Source organism: Panthera pardus, unplaced genomic scaffold (genome assembly GCF_024362965.1).
Source record: "Panthera pardus isolate Hobbes unplaced genomic scaffold, ASM2436296v1 HiC_scaffold_13, whole genome shotgun sequence".
NCBI lineage: Eukaryota > Metazoa > Chordata > Mammalia > Carnivora > Felidae > Panthera > Panthera pardus.
The window spans coordinates 14,567,889-14,590,882 of NW_026526688.1; the positions used below are offsets into that span (position 1 = coordinate 14,567,889).

At 43.4% G+C, this 22,994-nt stretch overlaps 1 protein-coding gene and 1 non-coding gene across 5 annotated transcripts in view; one reads left to right on the plus strand and one right to left on the minus strand.

Moving 5' to 3' along the window:
* Positions 1-22,994, plus strand: part of WWC2 (WW and C2 domain containing 2) — a 208,037-nt gene that overhangs the window by 14,008 nt on the left and 171,035 nt on the right. The window contains exon 1 of one of the 4 annotated variants that reach the window (XM_019422331.2): positions 8,758-8,819. The exons of the other annotated variants lie outside the window; for them this stretch is intronic. Within the exon in view, the coding sequence (XP_019277876.2) occupies positions 8,773-8,819 (47 nt within the window). The 5' untranslated portion in view covers positions 8,758-8,772. Of the gene's footprint in view, positions 1-8,757; positions 8,820-22,994 lie in introns of those variants that run through there. 4 annotated transcript variants of the gene reach the window in all.
* On the minus strand, positions 9,697-9,781 carry TRNAE-UUC (transfer RNA glutamic acid (anticodon UUC)). The gene has a single exon. It is a non-coding gene; the product is annotated as a tRNA-Glu (tRNA).

The following is a 22,994-nucleotide window of genomic DNA, read 5'->3' on the forward strand; positions in this document are numbered from 1 at the left end:
GCTAGGAATTTGGCCAGACGGGGAAGCCAGCTCCCCGGTCAGAGGCAGGAGGGCTGGGAATGGCCGGTTTAGGGACTTACAGTGATAATGTAATTCATTCTCCCGCGGGGAATACAGGACTCCGGGAAGAGACGCCCTTTGCCTCCTGCTTTCTTGCCTCCGCCCAGCCCGCTCTGGAGAACGAACCCCCCCACCCAAGTGCCAATCCTTTACACGGTTTGCAGGGAGAAAACAGGACTTTCTTCTCCCAGATTTCAGCACCTCCTGCGGAGCTCTCCACCTCGAGGAAGGGGTGTGGGTTCCTCCGCACGCCAGCGTCTCTGTAGCTGCGTGCTTTGGATGTTGGGAAGCAGCGATTTCTGTCTCAAACGGAAGTCTTATTTTTAATTCTGAAAATGTAAATTGGGCTTTTGCTTTGTAGTTTTTGGTTAAGATGCCAGTTTTAAAAGCACAGGTAGAGTGTTAGCATGCTAACTCTAAAATACATTCTGGGGGCGCCTGGGTGGCTCAGTTGGTTAAGCGTCCAACTTCGGCTCAGGTCATGATCTCACAGTCCGTGAGTTTGAGCCCCGCGTCGGGCTCTGTGCTGACAGCTCAGAGCCTGGAGCCTGTTTCAGATTCTATGTCTCCCTCTCTCTCTGACCCTCCCCTGTTCATGCTCTGTCTCTCTCTGTCTCATGCTCTGTCCCTCTTATCTCAAAAATAAATAAAAGTTAAAAAAAATTAAAAAAAAATACATTCTGGGAGAAGAGTCGGAATTTAAAATGAGCATGTAGTATTTGGGATGGGTATTCATTCACCCAAACCCTGCCTCTTGTGTACGAAGTTCATTTCCTTTCCACTCTTGTCAATTCTTGTTCCAAGGGCCATCTTTAAGTGCTTTATTGTGATATTCACCCACGGTGTTAATTATAGAGTTCCTAAGCAATCTGTCCAAAGAACTTGAATTTGTTTATTGATGGGTTTTTCAAGAAAGTCACAGTGGAAAGTCACATTTCTGGATGGAAATCATCTAGACATCTGGTTTTATCAAGGTATCAGAGGTGACGTCCTGGCGGTGGAGATGAAAAGTTACCTTTGCAAGTATGGAAAAGATGTTTTTACTCCTTTAAGATGAACTCCTTCTAAGTTAACTAATAATTTCAGGATTAGAAAAAAAAGCAGGTAAGCTGGTTTTCCTTTTGTGGCCTTGAAGAGTAAAATGAAGAATCACTTCGTTGGAAAACCAGTTATTTTAGAATTTTTAAGGTCACGAGGTCAGTTGTTTGAAAACGGGTGTGTGTGTGTGTGTGTGTGTGTGTGTGTGTGTGTGTGTGTACATTTCATTGAAAAACACCTTTATTCATGTTGAACAGTCATGGCACATAGAAATGAAATACTGTGAACTGATAAAGACGTATGGGTGCCGAGATACAATGAGAAATCTCTGCTGTGGTCCCATCTGAGTTAAAGCATGAACGCACTCCTCCACACTCCTGCATTCTGATACTTGTCGACTGGAATGGTTTTGAGCAAGGAAGCTTTATTAGCAGCTACTTCGGGGGAGGAAGACTGCGATTGGGATAAAAACTTGGATTTTCTATGATCACTTCTGGGCCACATTTATTATTATGTACATAACTTCTCACTTATTGAAACAAAGCTCCTCTTTACAGAGAAGAAAAAGCCCAAGTATTTTATAACTAAAGAGTGTTAAAATCATAATATCCCTAAATTTCCATTAATTAATATTGTATAATTTTCACCCCTCTGAATTTTGCAGGAAATTCTCTAAGCTCCTCTGGGATAAGATGGATGGAATAAATAAAACACATTTATTAATTTGTGAATGTTATTTATTGTTCTTAAAACTACCATTGTGGAGGAAAACAATGAGATTGTTGATATGTGTGATTCTTGCTGATGATTGTTTCCCAAAGATAGAAGTAGAAAGATGTCTATAATCTGTTGGTTGTCTGTGGAGAGAACATTTCTAATATCTACATATTTTAGTTTTGCCAGGTAAAATAGTTTAAGTATTATGCAGTTGCCTGGTTTAGTTCGAAAATTAATTTAAAAAGTTACATTTAAAAAAAATAAAAATACAAATAAAAAGTTACATTTTATTCAGTGCGTATCATCTACACATGAAATATCTTTCTTCTCTTTGAGTGAGGACTACTCTAGGGGAGTGGACAAACCGTGGCCTGGAGGTCAGATCCCGCCCACATTTGGTTTTTTAATGGCCTGTGACCTAATCAAGGGTTTTACATTTTTCAGTGGTTGAAAAAAAATCAAACGAAGAGGATTTTGTGACGTGAAAATCATATAAAATTAAAACTTTTGTGTCCATAATTCAGTTTTATTGGAACATAGCCACACTCATCCGTGGACATGTTGTCTACTTTTAGACTATAAAGGCAGAGTTGAATAGTGAGACAGAGACTCCTTGCCCCCAAAGGCTGACTTACCTGTTATCGGTCCTTTTTAACAAAAAGTTTGCTCAGCCCTCAAATAAGATAATACTAAAAGAAAAAAGTAGGAATGCATTTCTTTGTGGAAAACTATTGATGACAGTGAGTCTTCTTGATAAATCGTTTACCCTAATTTGGCCTCACTACATAGCATGTGTACTGGATCTATGGCTGTGTGTGTGTGTGTGTGTGTGTGTGTGTGTGTGTGTAAACCAACTCACCTCCTTTGCTTCTCTTTGCTAACTTTTTCTTACTTGACTTAAATTTCATTTTGCTAGGCTATGTTTTTATAAGCCGCCATCAATAGAATTGGTAACCATGATAGCATTCCAGTTAGTTTTTGAGGGCCTTTAATGTGCCAGAAGTATGGTAGGTGTGTTAAATATATCATCAGTTATCATAGCTTTTTAAAAAAGTTGTCAGAAAACACATAAAATTTACCGTCTTAACCTTTTTTAGCATATAGTGCGGTAGTGCTAACAACACGCACATTGCTGTTGTGTCACAGATCTTTAGAACCTTTTCATCTTGCAAAACGGAAACGGTATCCCCTGAATAGCTCCTCTTTCACCCTCCCCCGCTGCCGACAACCACCACTGGCAGTTTCTGAGCGTTTGACTTAGCTTCCTCGTGGAAGTGGAATCATGGAGTACTTCCCTTTCTGTGACTGGTGTATTTCACTTAGCATAACGTCCTCAAGGTTCATTCATTCATGTTGTTGCACGTGACAAGATTTCTTTCTTTTCTAGGGCCGCATAATATCCCGTAACTTGTATATACCATATTTTCTGTTTCCATTCATCTGGTGATGGACATTTATTTATTTAAATTTATTATTATTATTTTTTAATCTTTATTTTTGAGAGAGTGAGAGACAGAGACAGAGTTGAGAGCAGGGGAGGAACAGAGAGAGAGGGAGACACAGAATCCGAGGCAGGCTCCAGGCTCCGAGCTGTCGGCACAGAGCCCGACGTGGGACCCTGAACCCACGAACCGCGAGATCATGACCTGAGCTGAAGTCCGACACTCAACCGACCGAGCCACCCACGCGCCCCTTACTTTCTTTTCTTTTTGTTTTTTTTTTTGGTGATGGACATTTAGGTTGATTCCATCTCTTGGCTGTTGTGAATAATGTTGCCATGAACATAGCTGTGCACATATCTCTTTGCGATCCTGTTTTTAATTTTTTTGGATACATACCCGAAGTGGGACTGCTGGGTCATATGGTAATTCTATTTTTATTTTTTTAAAGAACTTCCATCGTGTTTTCCATAGAGGCTGCACCACTGTACGTTCTCACCAATAGTACAAAAGGGTTCCAATTTCTTCACATCCTGGGGCTCCTGGGTGGCTCAGTCGGTTAAGTGTCTGGCTCTTGGTTTTGGCTCAGGTCATGGGGTCGTGTTTCCTGAGTTCAAGCCCTGCATTGGGCTCCGTGCTGACAGTGCAGAGCCTGCTTGGGATTCTCTCTCTCCCCCCTCCCCGCCCCTCCCCTGCTTGCTGTCTCAGTCTGTCTCGAAATGAATAAATACACTTAAAATTTTTTTAAATTTCTTCACATCCTTACCAAATAACATCCTTGTTATTTGCTGTTTCTTGTTTGTTTTGATTTTTGTTTAGTCGCTATCCTCATGGGTGTGAGGCGATACCTCATTGTGGTCGTGGTGCGCATGACTGCTGATGGTGAGCATCTTTTCATATGCTTCTAGGCCGTTTGTATATCTTCTTTGGAGAAATGTCTATTCAAGTCTTTCGCCCATTTTAAAATTGGGTCGTTTGTGTTGTTTTTGAGTTGAGCAAGTTCTTTGTATATATCAGATATTAACCTCTTATCACATATATGGTTTGTAAATATTTTCTTCCAGTTCATGGATTGCCTTTTTACTCTATTGCTCGTTTCCTTTGTTGTGCAGACCTCTGAAGTTTGATGTAATCATACATGTCTATTTGTGCTGTTGCCTGTGCTTTTAGTGTTGTAACCAATAAATCATTGTCAAATCCAATATCATGAATCTTTTCACTATCTTATATGAGGTTTAGTTTCTGGTCATGTCTTTAATCCACTTTAAGTTAGTTTTTGCATATGGTGTAAGCTAAGGATCCAAGTTCATTCCTTTGCATGTGGATGTCCAGTTTTCCCATCATCGTTTGTTGAAGAGACTACCCTTTTCCCGTTGTGTAGCCTTGGCACCCTTATTGAAGATCCTTTGACCATACGCACAAGGATTTATTTCTGGGCTTTGTTTTCTGTTCCTTTGGTCTATACGTCTGTTTTTTATATCAGCACTTTTAGCAGGATAGGTAATATCCCCCTATAGCTAAGAAAACAGGTTTAACTAGAAGATAAGGAGCGAGAATTTGACCACAGGCTTTGAATTTATACAGTACACTAAGCTAGTTTGTCACTCTTCAGAAATCAAAAGGTCATTAGTACGTATCCAAAACAAGAAATATCTGAAGATGTAACATGTTTCACTTTTAGATACGATTATATGTGTATGTAAGTATATATGCATGTTTCCTGTCTCTCCTGCTAAATTATAAATTGACTGAAGGTTGCAATGAAGATTTTTTGGTATGTTTCCCAGCACAGCATATATCACCTGCTGGTAAGTAGAGGTTGGTATATACACTTGTATGAATGTGACCTAGATGACATAATAATGATCTTACATTTGTAGTGTTTACTATGAGCTAGGCACTCTTCTAGGCTCTCCACATGCCTTATCTCATTTAATTCTTACCAAAACACCTTGAGGTAGATAGGTTCACAGTCTTCGGTGTTAGCCTTCTGACTTCGTTTGCTTCGTTATTCATTTATACGCAAAATTCCATCACCTGCCCTGTCTTTGCTCTCTCTCCTAGGCTCTGCAGTTCCACTGTTGTTATGGTTCTGTCTTTAGGGGGTAAGTGAAATCCTCTTTCCCCATCCTAGCAAGAGGTGGAAGATGCCTCATTACTTTAGCAAGTCAGGATCAGTTAGCAATTTTTTCCCTTTATTTTTCAATTTTTCTCATGTTTTGAATAGGTAGTTACATGTTACACAATTCAGGAGCAAAAAGATAGTGAAAAGTCAACCTCCTTCCCACCCCTCTCGGTGCCCCATTTCTCTCTCCAAAGGGAGACCTCAATTACCAGTTTCTTGTGTATTCTTCCAGAGATATTCTTTGCATAAGCCTATGTGGGCACATGTATGGTTCTCCGAATATCTTAGCTTTTTATTTATTTATTTATTTATTTTTTTTTTTTTTTTTAATTTTTTTTTAATGTTTATTTATTTTTGAGACAAAGAGAGACAGAGCATGAACAGGGGAGGGGCAGAGAGAGAGGGAGACACAGAATCTGAAACAGGCTCCAGGCTCCGAGCTGTGAGCACAGAGCCCGACGCGGGGCTCGAACTCACGGACCGTGAGATCATGACCTGAGCCGAAGTCGGACGCTCAACCGACCAAGCCACCCAGGCGCCCCTTAGCTTTTTATTTTTTGATACAATTGTACTCCTGCTCCGAGTTTTCCTCTTAGTAGGTCTTGGAGGTTGTTCCATGCTGTTGCATATAACCTGCCTCTTAACACTCTATTTTGTGGGTGTACTGAACCTTTTTGAACCATCGCTTCATTGACGGACGTTTAAGTTTCTCCCAGGTTTTGTTTTTCTATTACAACAGTGCTTCACTGACACTAATGTGTGTTAAGTTTCTTTAATGCAAGTGAATTTCTAGGAGTGAAAAGGCTGGGTCATCGGATTTGCATTTACAATTTTGATAGGTTGCTGTCCGTTGAGGTACCCGGTTCTGCTCCCGGCAACTTTCTAATTAGTGACTTTTCCCCACACCTTTGCCAACCATTATGTTTCAAAACATTTGGTATTTTTTACTGATAAGAGAGATGCAAATTAAAATGACAGTGAAATAGCATTTTCCACCTTTATGAGTGAGATAGAACATTATGTCACTTACTTAAAAGCCATTTATTTCTCCTCTTTTGTGAACCAAGTCTTTATATTCTTTTTTTTTTTTTAAAGGATTTTATTTTTAAGTAATCTCTATACCCAATTGGGGCTTGAACTTACAACCCTGAAATCAAGAGTTGCACACTCCACCGACTGGGCTAGCCAGGCACCCCAAGTCTTCATATTCTTTATTTATTTATTTATTTTTGCTATTACTGATTTGTAGACTTTATTTTATATTAGGAAATTGTGAAATCAGTGGGCAAAAATAGATGATTCAAGAAAGGGTGCTGGCCCAATAGGCCATCCATATCAAAAAATCCAATTCAGATTCCTGTGCTTTCCATACACAAAAATTTGTAGATTTATCAACGTGGAAAAACAGATTTTAAGCTACTAGAAAATTAGGTAGATGCATGTCTGTGTGACTCAGTAGCAGGGGTTAGGAAGTCCAGACTGTTTAAGAAAAGGTTCATACATCTGACTACAGAAAAAACTTGACATGGCAAAAGTTACAAATTTAAAAGACAAAAGGGTAGGAGGGACAGGGTTGCATATAACCATAGAAAGTTAGTATTTAAAAAAAAATTTTTTTAACATTTATTTTTGAGAGAGAGAGAGAGAGAGAGAGAGAGACAGAGCACAAGCAGGGGAGGGGCAGAGAGAGAGAGGGGGAGACACAGAATCCGAAGCAGGGCAGGCTCCAGGCTCTGAGCTGTCAGCACAGTGCCTGACACGGGGTTTGAACCCACAAACTCTGAGATCATGACCTGAGGCGAAGTCAGATGCTCAACTGACTGAACCACCCAGACGCCCCAAATGTATGGAGAAATCTTGATCTCACTAGTAATAAGCGAAACACAGAGTAAAACTCCCAACGAACTACCATCTCATTTTCATCAGATTTACTAAAGTTAATAAGTCAAGATAACATCAGATATGGAGAGGATGTGGGACTTAGGAGCTTTTATCACTGCTGATAGAAATGTGAGCTGGGGCACCTGGGTGGCTCAGTTGGTTGAGCGTCGGACTTCAGCTCAGGTCATGATCTCATGGTTGATGAGTTCGAGCCCCGTGTCAGGCTCTGCACTGACAGCTCAGAGCCTGGAGCCTGCTTCGGATTCTGCGTCTCCCTCTCTCTCTGCTCCTCTCCCGCTCCCACTCTGTCTTTGTCTCTCTCTCTCTCTCTCAAATAAACCAACATTAAAAACAAAAAAAAAAGAAATGTGAGCCGATAATATCACTAAGGAGAGCAGTTGGCAACGTATGTCTGCTTAAACATTTGTACTCCTCTAAGTCCAGGGTTCCATTTGCATGCCCTAGAGGAGGGCATATGTACAAGTGAGCTCATTGTAGCATGATTTGAAAAAGCAGAAAGTTGGCAACAATCCAAATGTCCATCAATAGGGGATTGTAATGAACAACTTTTATGGTTTAGTTATGTAATAGAATGCTCTACAGCAGTTAAAATAAATGAGCTAGACTCTTCTTACATATATCAACATAGATAAATCTTGATGACAGTGTTTAGAGAAAAAAGCAAGTTTCAGAAGTGTATATTCATGTAAATTTTTTAAAAAAATCCACAAAACTAGAGTTTATAGCATTTGTGGATACATATGTGTGCGGTCAAGATGTAAAAACAAATGATCCACCCTGACATAAGGAAAGTAATTGCCTGGGAAGGGAAGGGTATGTGAGGGTCTGTCCTCAAAGAGATTCATATTCTTGGGGTGCGTGGGTGGCTCAGTCGGTTGAGCATCTGACTTTGGCTCAGGTCATGATCTCGCCGTTCGTGAGTTCGAGCCCCTTTGCCGACAGCTGACTCAGAGCCTGGTGCCCGCTCCGGATTCTGTGTCTCCCTCTCTCTCTGCGCCTCCCGCACTTGTGCTCTGTCTCTCTCTGTCTCTCAAAAATAAATAAATGTCAAAATATGTGTATATATATTAAAAAAGAGATATTCGTATTCTTTGTGTGTTTAAATCTTCGTTCCTTAAATCTTGGTATTGTACACATAGATGTTCATTTGTCTCTGTATTCTTTGATACACTTTAAATATACATTTTGAATCTTGCCACACGCCTTTTCACTGTGTAGAGATACTTTGTGTTTTAAGCTAATAACATAGTGAAATTTATTGATAATTTAATGAATTTTATTAATTTTGAATTTTGATATAAAGCCCACTCAGTCATTTAAAAAGTGTATTGCTGGATTGTTTTCTAATACTTTATTTAGGACTTGTACAGTAATATTCATGAGAGTCATCTCATTTTTTTCTTCCTCTCTTTTGATGCTCCCTTTATTAGATTTTGGTCTCAGTGGTACACTGACTTCCTAAAATCAATATGGAAACTTTCGTTCGTTTCCATGGTGCAGCTCAAGTATCACTGGAATTGGGTGTTCCTTGCAGCGTGGTAAGGTTCGCAGTTGTGACTTCCCGTATGTATTTGATCTGCTTTTCCTGAAGGGTTAGTTCTTGCATAACCGTTTTCATAGCGGTATGGCTGATCAGGTTTTTGTCCCTGTCTTCAGGGATCAGTTCAGTATTTATATTTTCCTGGGAAATCATCAGTGTTTCAAATTTATTGGACAAGATAATCCCTTAATGTTCTTTTCCTTTCTACTACATCTGTGGCGGTTTTCCTGTTCTCATTTATTACTTCGTGTATTTGTGCTTTTTCATTTTTTTATCCTAGTTTAGGTTAGCTAATTGCTCAGCTATTTGGGTATTTCTTCTTAAAGCAACCAGCTGTTGAATTTATTCAACTTAATTATTATTAAGTCGTCTTTTTCTAATTCAGTAGTTTTTGCTTTTATCGTTATTCATTCCTTCCCTCTGCTTTGTTTCTCATTTTTTGGGCAATTTCTTGAGATTGCGTAATTTATTCTCATTGTTATTTATCGGTATTAGCAGTTAAAGCTATGAATATTCTTTGGATCTGATGAGGTTCAGGACATACTACCCCCAAATATGGCACACTCCTTAGTCTGTCATACTCCTCAACCGTTGTCCACTCTTCATCAGACCTAGCGTAAACATACACAAGTGTAACCACCTCTTTGGCTCGTCATTTCCTTAGGGAGGCTTCCGTGTCGCATAAAACCTATTACATGCATTTCTATGTTTCTCTTCTGTTAATTTGTCTTTGTCAATTTATTTTTTTAAAGTTTATTTATTTTTGACAGACACAGAAAGAGAGAGAGAGAGACAAAGTGCAAGCAGGGGGAGGGGCAGAGAGAGAGGAGACACAGAATCTGAAGCAGGCTCCAGGCTCTGAGCTGTCAGCAGAGAGCCCGACGTGGGGCTCGAACCCACGAACTACGAGATCATGACCTGAGCGAAAGTCAGATGCTTAACCGACTGAGCCACTCAGGCACCCCTGTCTTTGTCAATTTAATTTTTGGACCCAGCCAGGGACCTTAAGAGAGTCAAGGAGAAGTTTTCCCTGTTTTAGTTGTATCAGAGCTTCTAATACGTTATGACTTCGTCGTTATTGTTCACTCATTCATCATTACACAGTTTTGAATTCCTCTTTATGTCAGAATTTAGAATCTCTGGTAACTCGGACTTTCTCCAGAGAAGCATAGAAATGACTAACCTGCTAAATTATTCAGATGTGTTGTGTAGCCAAAGAGATGATCCCAAGTGTGGGAAACGTCCCAAGTGTGGGAAATGTCCCCGGTGCTGCATCCCTGCCAGGGGTTTGGAGGTGACACGGGCTATGAGGCTGTTTGTAATGTGCATGGGGCACTGGGGCGGGGAAGGCTGGTGTAGAATTGCAGTCTTTTCTTTCAGTTGCCTTCATTCCCCTCATAGCTCAGGGCTGGAGGCTCTTACATGGAACAAGGTATTTTTCTCGGAACAAGGTGCAGGGGCGTGCTCGATTTTGCCAGTTCTGTTTCCAAATGACTCCCATTCAGGGGTGCCGTGGGATCTGCTTTCGTATGCCGAATTCAGGTTATTTGACACACAGTTTTAGCTGCCAAGGGGTGCTCCCTGGCAACTGTTCTGTTTCGGTGTCGTAGCCATGATTGCCTATAAAGCACTGTTTTCATAATTATAAAATTTTAGATAAGTTGGTTGTTATTTTATAAAAATGAATGCTAAAAAATGGAAAATACTCCTACGAGTGAAAAATATGACGACTCCTTCGCTTCAATCAAATGCTTATTTGATTTAAGGTAGCTGTCTCTATGTTCAGTTGTGAAAGAAAATCAAAATTAAAGATACTCATGTTGGCATTGTATCATACAATATTAGGTCTAAAATTTCATGATATCGTCTACTTCCTTGCTCCCTCCCGCGCCCACGTAATGTAAGGCCTATGGAAAACTTTTCCTACTCAACTTAGTGTGCTTTTTTTTTTTTTTTTTTTTTTTTTTTTTGTGTGTGTGTGCTTTTCTAGGAATTTGTTCTTTAATATCAAAGCAGAAGATTCTGTATACTCCTTGCTCAAACTGCCTCCTGTCTGTAGGTGTCTTCAGCGTTCCGGCAGAATTCATGCTCCTTCTCATGTCCTTCCCTCCAAATTAGAGGCAGAGTAACCTCCCACCTTCTCAGCCGCACCGAACGGAAAGGCCTTTAAGACTGTGTAATGAACGCCCACGTTGGGCAGATGGCAAGTGTTGGCATCGGTCACGTCCAGGACTGGACGGGGGTGAGGCCTAGGACGCGGGACCCGAGGAACCACTCCCCCCTGTGCCGGTGCAGGTTTGGGCTCGGCCGTCGCATGGCGTGATGCCGAGAGGGAGGGCCTCCTCGAGTTTCGTGTCCTGGGGCCCCGGCTTGCTTCCCCGTAGTCCCGGCCCTGTCCGCTTCCTCCGCCCGTGTCCATCTTTCCTACTTCTGCAGAGACCGTCTCTGGGGGCCTGTTTGTCCCCCGAGTAACTGAGACGCCACCATCTCGTCCACTGAGGTACCCGGGTAACTTTTGTCCGCTGCCGACCAGAACCGGGTGAGAGCCAGTTCTTGTTCTGGATGGGTTTGAGAGATGATGCCAGTGCTGCTCTCCCGGGATTGCACACTGTGGAATCAAGATCTGCCCCTGGTAGCTTGTTTCTCAGTTGAGTCCTCCAAGACCCTATTATGGCAGGTGCAGTGACTGGCCCTTGTCCTTCTCGGCCCGGGAGGCATCCTGGTGCTCCTCAAAATAGGACTTGGTGGTAGACGTGTGATGTCCTCCTCTCTGCTCTGGTCATTTTCAAGGCTACTAACACTAGAAGTTTCTTAGGAGTAGCAGAGGAGCTATTGTAGATGAAATGGAAGTGATTTCCTTCGAACTTTCCAGGATTTTCAGGTCAGAGGATAGATGAGCTTTTTTTTTTTTTCATGAAGTTTATTTATTTTTGAGAGAGAAAGTGAGTGAGCACCAGCAGGGGAGGAGCAGAGAGAGAGAGAGAGAGAGGGATACACAGAATCTGAAGCAGGTTCCAGGCTCCGAGCTGTCAGCACAGAGCCCGACGCGGGGCTCGAACTCACGGACCGTGAGATCATGACCTGAGCCAGAGTCGGACGCTCAACCGACTGAGCCACCCAGGCGCCCCCGGATAGATTAGCTTTTACATCAAACCTGGTTGAGTGAATAGGAAGAATAATTTGGAAAGTCTCTAAGGCCTGTGTATGCTCACACTAGTTTATTTTCACTTACGAGTGAGAATGGGGAGATGATTTGGAAAAGGAAGCAGAATGCTGTACCAGAACTCTCTATTATTTACTACGCTCTGAGATTAGTTGCATTTTGAATTAGGTGCAGGGATGAGTGTGGGTAGATATTCGGCACATCAGTTATTTATTGCTGCGTAACATGCTACCTCTAAATTTAGTGGCTCGGGGGTGCTTACGAGTAGTTTCGTGACTCCCAGGCTCACTTGCACACCAGACTTCCTTCAGAGTATGAGCCACGTTTCTCTAATGGGAGTGGGGTCTTCACTGTCCAGTGAACAGACACATTTGTGTTTCGGGCTCCCCACCGTCCCCGCTTGGAATTCTCCTGTTCCTCTTGTCATCCGTGTCCTGTGGATTCAGTAGGAGACACTTGCCGTTTTCGTTCTCTTTCAATACATCTGTTAACTCTTCATTCCGTCACTGATACTTAGTGTATGCCCGTTGTGGGAATCTACCCCTTTTGTTGAGGACTGGGTCAAGAATGGGCACGTGACCTGTTCTGGCCAGTGAGAGGTCAGGGGCAGTCCGCTGGAGGCCGGGGGCGGTGGGGGGTGGGGAGGCTGGACGAGAAGACGGTCTTGTTCTCGTCCATGGTGTTTCGCCTGGAACTGTGGCGTCCGTCATGCTGCCCGCAGACGGTGAAGCCACGGACAGCGGCACGGTCCTTACCGTTGAGGCGCCGCAGCCGTCGGCTCTGGGGTGCCCACTGTCGCTGTGATCGGTGGAATAAAAGATTTTCTTACTGTCCGAACCAGCTTCAGGCCCAAAGCTTTTACTGGCAGCAGAAAACTTGTAACCTCACCCATGGCCCTTCACATAGTATTGCGCTTCTAGAAAGCAGGATTTGGAATCTGATGGACTCTTAACTTTGTTTTGGTGCCTATGTAAGTGTATCATTTAATCCTTCCAATGTGATCCTTTTGTAGAGTAAGGAAACTGAGTTTCCGAGTTAGCTGAGCTTGTTGGGACTGAGCTAGGGCCCGAAATAAAATCAGGTCTATGTGACTCCGCTCCTCAGGGCCTCACCATTTAATGTGAAAAGTGGAGATAGTCTATAATGCTGATCTCATAGGGTTGTTGGGGGGATTAAATAGGTAATTTAGAGTTTTAAGTATATGGTCTGCTGAACAGACATCAATAAACAGCTGCTGTTATCATTCGTGTTGCTGTTATTTTTCCCTGTCGTGTGCTCACCGCTTCGTACGGTATCTGGCACGTTTCAGGCTCTGCGTAAGTATTTGCTGACTCATGAATGATTCAATGGCTAATTTCTCGGATTCTGTGACTTCTGGTGCTCAGGCATGTGGCACCTCATCGTGCGTGCCATTTGACTACTTCACTAAGATTTCTGGCCTCCCCAGTGACATTCATTTGCATGTTCCTTGGCAGGAGGGAGCAAATCTTACCCTTTTCAGTTCTCCTACCTGGTTCAGTGGTAGGCATTTGAAGGCTATTAAAAATTAAATACTTGCCGTATTAAGAAGTGTGTTTCAATAACTTTCTGTTTGGAACACTTGGCCCCTTGCGCTGACTATAACATTTTCATGGGAATTGAAAGTTTTGTAAAGTATCCTATTTGTTACCAGTTTTTTGGGCCGGGTTAATAGATTGAAGAGAATTTATTTTATGGATCACTTCTGAAATTCCTGTTTGCCTTACGCTTTGTATCAGAGGAACTAAAAAATTCTTTAGAAATATTTCCTTTGTTTGTCAGATTCTCACTGAGACGTGAACAGAGATATAGCGCCTCCGTCTCATGAGTTTAATAACTTTTTTTTTTGCCTTCTGAAAGACAACTGAATCTGAATTTTACTCTGAATTTCTGATTTCTGGCTTATTGTTATCTATTACATCATACTTTCTCTCAGGAGCTATAGATCTGTATTCTTTCCTATGACGAGAACAATGGACATTCCATTCTGTCTGCCCTCTACGCGAGAAGGTCATGGCACAGGTACAGTGAGACCTTGGAGGGATGGTTTACGTTAAATGTGTTTGGAACAGCCCAGTAAGCTCAATTTCTCTGTTTTAATCCATTGTTTTACTGTTGTGATAATCCTTTTTTTTTTTCCTGCCTACATAGATAACTTTGCTGTATTTGTATTACCCATCAACACAGAAAAGAGTTGTCATTTTGTCCGTATGCTTCAGTAAATTAAGAAATGCTTTTGGGGCCTGGTTTCCTCTTTCTTTTTTTAGGGATTTTATGAAGAATGGATATGCATTGTTTTGTGAGAATTAAATCTGATTTGCCAATAATGAGTAGGGTTGGAATATACAATTGTCTTTTATTTCCACGTCAAATGGTGTTCAAGAAGATCGTGGATCCTTTGGGTCCTAGAGACCGCGACTAAAAACGACCCAAGCACCTTTGAAATACCTTGATACTTCTTTTCTTTCTTTTAATTGCTCATCTCCTTGAAATAAATTCTTCCACATTCAACAGTCAACAAATAGTTAGTGGGCATCTGCTCAGAAAATGATGTGACTGATGCTAGACTACTTAACGACAACAACCACCACCACCTGAAACCCCTGGTCTCGTTTTCCTGCTCCTTTGCTTAATTATACTCTGACTTTTCAAAAGTAAACAGAGGCATGGGAATGCAGGCTGGTGCAGCCACTCTGGAAAACAGTATGGAGGTTCCTCAAAAAACGAAGAGTAGAACTACCCTAGGACCCAGCAATGGCACTACTGGGCATTTATCCATGGGATACAGGTGTGCTGTTTCGAAGGGACACATGCACCCCCATGTTTATAGCAGCACTATCGACAAGAGCCAAAGTATGGAAAGAGCCCGAATGTCCATTGATGGGTGAATGGATAAAGATGGGGTATATATATAAATGGAGTATTACTCGGCAATCAAAAAGAAGGAAGTCTTGCCATTTGCAAGTACGTGGATGGAACTGGAGGGTATTATGCTAAGCGAAATTAGAGAAAGACAGCTATCATATGACTTCACTCATAGGAGGACTTTAAGAGACAGAACAGATGAATATAAGGGAAGGGAAACAAAAATAATATAAAAACAGGAAGGGGGACAAAACAAACGAGACTCACAAATATGGAGAACGAACTGAGGGTTACTGGAGGGGTTGTGGGAGGGGGAGGGGCTAAATGGGGAAGGGGCACTAAGGAATCTACTCCTGAAATCATTGTTGCACTAGCTGCTACCTAAGTTGGATGCAAATTACAAAAAATAAAATTAAAAAAAAAAGTAAACAGTGGTCTTCTTAAATCCAGTGGCGAACCAATCAGGGCTGATTCAGGAAGACAGAAGCTATTCCCTTTTCTAAGGCATAGCGAGCCTAGGACGCAGTCAGCTGCGCATTGCGGAGCGAGGAGAAGCTGGTGTAGAAGGTGCAGGCCTGAGCCAGCAGCGGTCGCTTCTCAGGGTTCCTGGCAGTGACTGCAGCTCTGGCCGGCTTAGCTCCTCCGGCTGCAGGGGTGCAGTTCTCCCGATCTGGGGGGTCGGAAGGCTGAGGCCAGCCTCTGTAGGGGTTCCACCTTCTACCTTCATTCGTGCCTGCTGATCTCACGGGAGCTCCTCTCCTTGCAAAGCCGCCGCGAACCCTCCAGGCGGAGGGGCGTGGGGCCAGGATTTGTGGCCACCCTGGGTGGTGGGTCGGGGGACAGCCAGCAGTCCCGCACGAGAGAAGCCTGCTTCTCAGGCTTCCTTTCATGTAGGACACGGTGGCCCCTTTCACCTGCTTGGGGCTTATCCGCCTTGCCTTGCATGAGGGTTCCTCCCCCCCCACCTTTTGTCTCCTCTCCCTCCGTGTGTGGCCCTCTTCCCGTTCCCTCCTCCCTTCCCACCCACAAAGTTTTGTGTCACAACGTCTTAAGAGCTTCGTCCTGGTGTCTTCGTTCTTCACCATGCTCTCTCCTTTGGGGGCCACTGTCGTCACACGGGCGATCATTGTTTTCTGTTAGCGAGCCTCCCTGTGCTACGTACATCACGGAGACCAGGCGAGTCCCTCGTCTTTGCGTCGTTCTAGTAGTTCCCACAGTCGTAACTCCCTCCTTTACTGGCTGTATTATTACACAGTGGAGTCTCCTGCAGTCCCACCTCGAAAGAGGCTATATCGTTAGCAGTGTGTTATGTATTTGTCACCTTTTCTAAACAAAAAAAAAAAAAAAATGCCTGTACTGACATATTTACTTTTTGTAAACAAAATGGGATAATATTAGATACAGTTTCTAGCTTGAGCTTTTCACTTAATATCTTAGTTATCTTTCCCTATTCGTTCAGGTAGCTTTAATGCAAGCTTTTAATTAACAGCATCGTATAGAAGTTTCTTATAGTATTTACTTGTAGTATTTACGTGTCTATTGATAGGCATTGGGATCGTTTCCAGTTTTTTGCTCTTGTAAACGATACCCCAGTGACTGTCCTTACATGTACAACGGTGTGCGCTTTTGAAAATGTAAATCTTTTACGGGCACCTGGGTAGCTCAGTCCCTTAAGAGTCCGATTTAAGCTCAGGTCATGATCTCGAGGTTCGTGGGTCTGAACCCTACATTGGATACACTTCGGATCCTCTGCCCTCTCTGCCCTTCCCCCTCGCGCTCGCTCGCTCTCTCTCAAAAGTAAAAAATAAACATGCAAACAAATTGAAATCCTTTATTTTGAAATTATTTTAATCTTACAGAAAAATTGTAAAAGTAGCACAGAGGACCCTGCCTCACCTTTTCTCCAGGCTCACCAGGTATTGTGAACATTTTTGCCGCATTTGCTTTATGATTTTTCTCTTTTGAAAATTTATGGAGAACTTTTGTTTTCTGAACCACGTGAGACTTTGCATATACATTTTGTCCCTTTCCCCCCGTGTTACTTCAGAATGTGCACGTTCAAGAACAAAGTTGGTTTCTTATCCAACCGCAGTACAGTTTCAAGATTCGGGAAATCGATGCCGCGCTCTCATCTGCTGTCAGCACAGCATTTCATCAAGGGAGCATTGCTCCCTTGATGTCCTTCCCCGCTGCCCGCGTAGGGGTCAGAGCTGAGCATCGCAGTTAGTTGTCACGTTTCTTTAGTTTCCTTTAATCTGGAACCCGGATCATCAACCCTTTATGGCCCTGACATTGCTGAAGACTGCAGGTCAGTCGTTTTAGAACATGGTCCTCGGTTTGGGTCTGTCCGATGCTACTCCGCGATTAGATTCTCGGCTGTGTGTCCTGGGCAGAGTGTACTGTCACCTTGTGCCGTGTTGTGTCCTTTTCATGCGTCACAGCAGGGGCGCGCGGGGTCCTGGTCCTCCTCGGTCGTGGTCGTGCTGTGTTGATCACATAGTTGAGGTGTTGTCTCGTCTCTTCCCTTGCTTCTTCTCAGTCTCCCGTGTGCTCCTCTCGATGCCAGCTCACCGGGAACCATCCAGACAGAGGCGTGCTGAGAAATTATTTACTATTTTCTACCTTGTAAGCGAACAAGGGGTGTGGGGAAGACACTTTGAGAACGTAAAAAAGTCCTGTTCCTCTTCAGAATTCCCCTTAGATTCAGCATCCATTGATGCCCACGCTTTGCCTGCCTCCCATCTTGATAGATTTCAGAATGTTGATTTTCTGTCCTTCCCATTCCCCCCGCTTGTACTCCTCATCATAGTATAAGGACGAGCCTTCTGCTGTCACCTATTTTTATGTGTCCGTTTCATTATCATTGTGGTTGATACGCTATTACTGTCCTGCGGGTACTTAAATTCTGACCCCTTCAACGTGCAGGATCTTTTTGGAGGATACATTTCTACGTGTGAAATGGCCTTCTCTGTACATGTACGCTTTTCATAGCTATTTTCAGTGTTGCCCTCACAAAGTGTGTTCATTCCCACCAGCAGTGTTTGAGAATGCTTGTTTCCCTCACAACTTTGCTGTGATTCTGGGGTCTGCCTGTCTTTCCTGATCTGACAGGGTGGAGTTGGGGGGAGGGAAACCTTCTTTAATCGTTAGACTGGATTCTTTTAGTAGCTTCCTTGGAAAATGTTTTTCTCATGTTTAAATTTGGTTGTTTTTTTTTTCTTCTTATAATCTGCAAAAGCTCGTATTTACATGCTTATAGCAGTTAGTCATTTGTTAATGTACTGTATTTTTTTCCATATAGATGTTATAGAGTTTTATGGTGTTTAATGTTTTGAATCTTTGTTTAATGAGTTTTCCCAGTCTTTTCCCTTGTGCTTTTGGGTTTTGTCAAATGCCTATACAGGCCTTCTCTGTCTGAAGATTATGAAAATATTCTTCTATTTTTGTCTAGTCTTTAAAAAAAAATTTTTTTTATGTTTTATTTTTTATATCTGAGAGAGACAGAACATGAGCGGGGGAGGAGCAGAGAGAGAGGGAGACACAGAATCCAAAGCAGGCTGCAGGCCCCGAGCTGTCAGCACAGAGCCCGACGCGGGGCTCGAACCCACAAACCGTGAGATCATGACCTCAGCTGAGGTCGGACTCTTAACCGACTGAGCCACCCAGGCGCCCCTTGTCTCGTCTTTTTTTAAAAAGAAATTATTTTATACATTTAATCTTCAACTCATCAGGAGTACATTTTCCCGTTATTATTTCACATGTTCGGGGCCAGACTCCCCTTTCCGCTGCACAGCAGTTGCACCTTCTGGCGATGTTTGTACCATTCTCGTTTCCACCACCCAGGAACAGGGTCTTCTTCGACTCTTCTCCAACGATTCTTTCTTTGGCTCTTGCTAAGACACTCTCCTTGTTCTTCACCTTGATCTTTGACCGCCCCCCCCCCCCCCCCCCCCCCGGCTACTTGGTTTTTTTTTTATCGGGTCTTTAAAAACCAGTCTTTTAAAAATTCTGTTTCCGTAGGGGCCATGTACCCGTGACCGTTGCATCACCACTGCCAGCCACAAATGCTTGGCACATAGAGAAGCTGCACTTCTTGAGTTGACCGGCTGTTCCAGGATTTTGACAGTAGCTCTCAGTTCAGTCTTTTTTATTAGTGTCTTAGAGGAATGTCTATCACATTAGCAGATTGGATAAAGCGGGGGAAAGATCAAGTACACGGCACATCACAGTGCGTTGTGGATTTGAGTAAAGTAATGAACTCAGTGAAACCTAATGCAACAATGTACGGCCTTGTAGAAGGATCTAGAAACCTATTGTATAAGTACGGTATTTCCTGATGGAAACGTAAGGGGAAATGACTTAAAAGTTTTCATTGATAACTTGGGTTTAGCATGATTGAAGAGGGTGATCTTGTTTCTGAAGATGTTAAGGTGTCCTTACATGACCAGAGGAGTAAATTCTGCTTTTTCCTGTGAGGAATTATATTTAGAATATTCTGTCTGGTTTAGGAATGTCAGTCCTGTGGAGCGCCTTCAGAGCCGAGGGCTTAGGGGATGGTGCGTCATAGGAATTGCGTCACAGGAGGATGGTTGGTGAAAAGGCAGATGCTTAGCCTGAAGAAGAGAATATTTCAGGGGGCAGGGAAGTGTCTCACAACTGGATGATCATATAATTTTATTGTCTAACGCAGGACTCTTTGAGAGTGAAAGAGGTCAGTGTTAATAATTATGCCGGGATGATGGGCGTAAACTGGGACTCTTCAGGGCAAGTGGAAACATATGGTCGTCTACTTAAAATAGTCTTCAAACATTTGAAGGTCTGTTATGTGAAAGAAAGATTAAACCTCCTCTGTGGGAGAGATTGGGCCAGTGCATTTGTACCAACCCATCAAATATTTGTGTATGTATTTTTTGCAGGTACCGTGCAGATGTCCATTTTCTCATTACCTGTAGCATAACCATTTGTGTGCTCAGGGTCCTGTACCTTTCACTAGAGGAAGTTAGAACCCATGCCTTTGATGGCTTTTATGGAGACCTCGCCCCGCGGTCGTGGGATCAGAACCTGTGCATTCTGGATTAGGGCGTGGCCCCTCCCGCCCATTCTCCACAGTACTGGCCGGCAAGCCCTTTGTCTCTGGCCTTTCCCCCCCCCACTTTCAGCTCTAGTGCTGTTGTCTTGTTCACTGTAACACCTCTCCTCCTAAATACCTTTCTGTTAAATGTTTTATTTCTGTGAGTCTTGGTTTTATGCTAAACAAAAGAGGTACCTTTTCTTCCTCGTGGCAGGGCCATCTCTTCAGCTTTAAGGGGTACAGACTTCGGATGTGCTCATTCTTTCTGTGGGTGCTGTGGTCATTCCTTGGCTTCCACCGGGCGCTGATGGGGTGCTTGGTCCTCTAGTACCTTGTTTAGCCCTTCGCAACAGCTCTGAGTGGCACATGGGACTGTTTCCATTTTCTGTGTAAGGGTTGAGAAGGGTTCATCTCCACTGGAGGTATACCAGATGGATCTAAGCCCGGGTCTCTTCCTTTGTCCCCTTTTGTATGTATTTATTTATTTAAATTTTATTTGATGCGGGGAGGGGCAAAGGAAGAGAGAATCCCAAGCGGCTGCACGCTCAGCGCAGAGCCCGATGTGAGGCTCGATCCCACGACCCTGGGATCATGACCTGAGCTGAAATCAAGAGTTGGATGCTGAGCCGACTGAGCCATTCAGGTGCCCCATCCACGTATGTATTTATTTGACCAGTATCAGAGTGCATTGTGCCAGACTTTGTCTCTCCCAGATTCGTAGCAAGTCTCCTCCCCCCGCTTCTTCCCACAAGCGCACGCTCGAGTCACATGGGGCACTTTTCTGTACCTTCAGAGTGCCAGATTTCTTCCTGCTAGGGTCAGTAAGACAGACCCAGCCACTGTCCCCATGTTGTTGGGGGTCTAGTTGAGTAAACAGATCAAGAATATCAGTTTTGTTTTACATATCACGATATTTAAGAAGACAAGTACAGAATGTAATGGCAGTGTGCTGTGTGGCCCTTGACCTACTCTGGGAGTCAAGGAAGCTTTCCAGGGGAGCTGAGGAAGTGCCATTGAGACAGAAACCTGAAGGATAGTAGGAGTTAGCTAGAGAGGAGTGGGATGAGACTGCTTTGGGGGACAGAGGACAGTGCACGTGTAGAATCTCTGGGGGAGAAACTTGATGTCCTAGAGGTTCAGAAGGAATCCGTGTGTGTGTGTGTGTGTGTGTGTGTGTGCATGCGCACCTGTATGAGGAGAGAGAAAGAGAGAGGGAGATGCTTGATACGAGACTGGGGAGTTACGCAGGGGCTGGATCAAGGTCTTGGTAGATTCTCTGGACCACCAGGTAGTTTTTCTTTCCTTTTAATTTTATGTGTTTTTTGCATACATGAAGCGATCACGTAATGGGATTTTCAAAGGACCGCAAAGGGCCCGGTAGTGTTGTCTCCTTCCTGCCTCGTGTCTTCCGCCCTCCAGTTCCCTTCCCTGGAGACCCCTGTAGCCTCACTTCCTGCGTGACCTTCCACAGAAGCTTGTGCACAGACGGGTAGATAGGCGACGATGTATTTTTCCTCCCCCCTTTTTACGCAAATATCAAAATATTATACAGACTGTTTGGCATACGTTACTTTTTTCAGTTAACATGTTTTAGATGCCGTTCCATGGCAGTAAAGGAAGAGCTATTTTGTTGGCCCGCAGCCCTCTCGGTGGCTTCCCAGGTGTCATCTGAAACCGGCCTCCATTAGTGGAAGGCAAGGAGAGACCCGAGAAGAAGGCAGGCGCTCCAGGTGTAGGTGGCAGTTTTCACGAGCAAAGGAAACTGCCTCGCAAGGCTTCCCTGGGTGGCAGCAAGACAAGTGGATCCCTGCACCGCCCGCCAAACCGTGGAAGTCTGTACGGAGGCCCAGCCCGGGTTCAGTCAGCATACCGTGCAGGTGTTCTCAACATCACATCACTGTCGCAAGGCTCCGTCCCTGGAGCAGCCTCTGGGAGCGGGACAGGCAAGCCGAGCCTACTTCCTAAGAACAGGGGAGGCGGTGAGGAGCCTCTGATTGCCCAGGTCCGGTCATGGGTCACTCGGCAGCTATGTCTGTCCGATGACCTCTCTCAACCGATTTCGTTCTTTCTTCTGGCTGCATGGTATTCTGTTGCAAGTATATATCTAACGCCAATATACCTGACGAGTGCAGTATTGCCGAGGTAGAAGATAACTAGCAAACCGTTAGTGTTTCAGGCGGGAGATGATGGGGCCTTGGATTCAAACAGCGGGGGTGGAGCTTATATGTGATCAATCGATCTACAACAAAAGAGGCAAGAATATATGGTGGGGACAAAACCATAAATGTGAGACCTGCAACCATAAAACTTTCAAAAGAAGACATAGGCAGGGATCACTTGAACATCAGCCTTAGTAAGACATATTTATGGAAAGAGAAACAAAAGCAAAAATAAACTAATGGGACTGCACCAAGATAAAAAGCTTTTGCATAGCAAAAGAAACTCTCAACAGAACAAAAAGGCAACCTACTGAACGGGAGAAGATACTTGTTTTTTTGTTTTGTTTTGTTTTGTTTTTAATTTTATTTTTTTAAATTTACATCCAAATTAGGTAGCATCTAGTGCAACAATGATTTCAGGAGGAGATTCCTTAGTGCCCCTTCCCCATTTGGCCCATCCCCCCTCCCACAACCCCTCCAGTAACCCTCAGTTTTTTCTCCATATTTATGATCTCTTATGTTTTGTCCCCCTCCTTGTTTTTATATTATTTTCGTTTCCCTTCCCTTATGTTCATCTGTTCTGTCTCTTAAAGTCTTCATATGAGTGAAGTCATGATTTTTGTCTTTCTCTGACTGACTAATTTCACTTAGCATAATACCCTCCAGTTCCATCCACGTAGTTGCAAATGGCAAGATTTCATTCTTTTTGATTGCCGAGTAATACTCCATGTATATATATATACCACATCTTTATCCATTCATCCATCGATGGACATTTGGGCTCTTTTCATACTTTGGCTGTTGTTGATAGTGCCGCTATAAACATTGGGGTGCATGTGTCCCTTCGAAACAGCACACCTGTATCCTGTGGATAAATGCCTAGTAGTGCAACTGCTG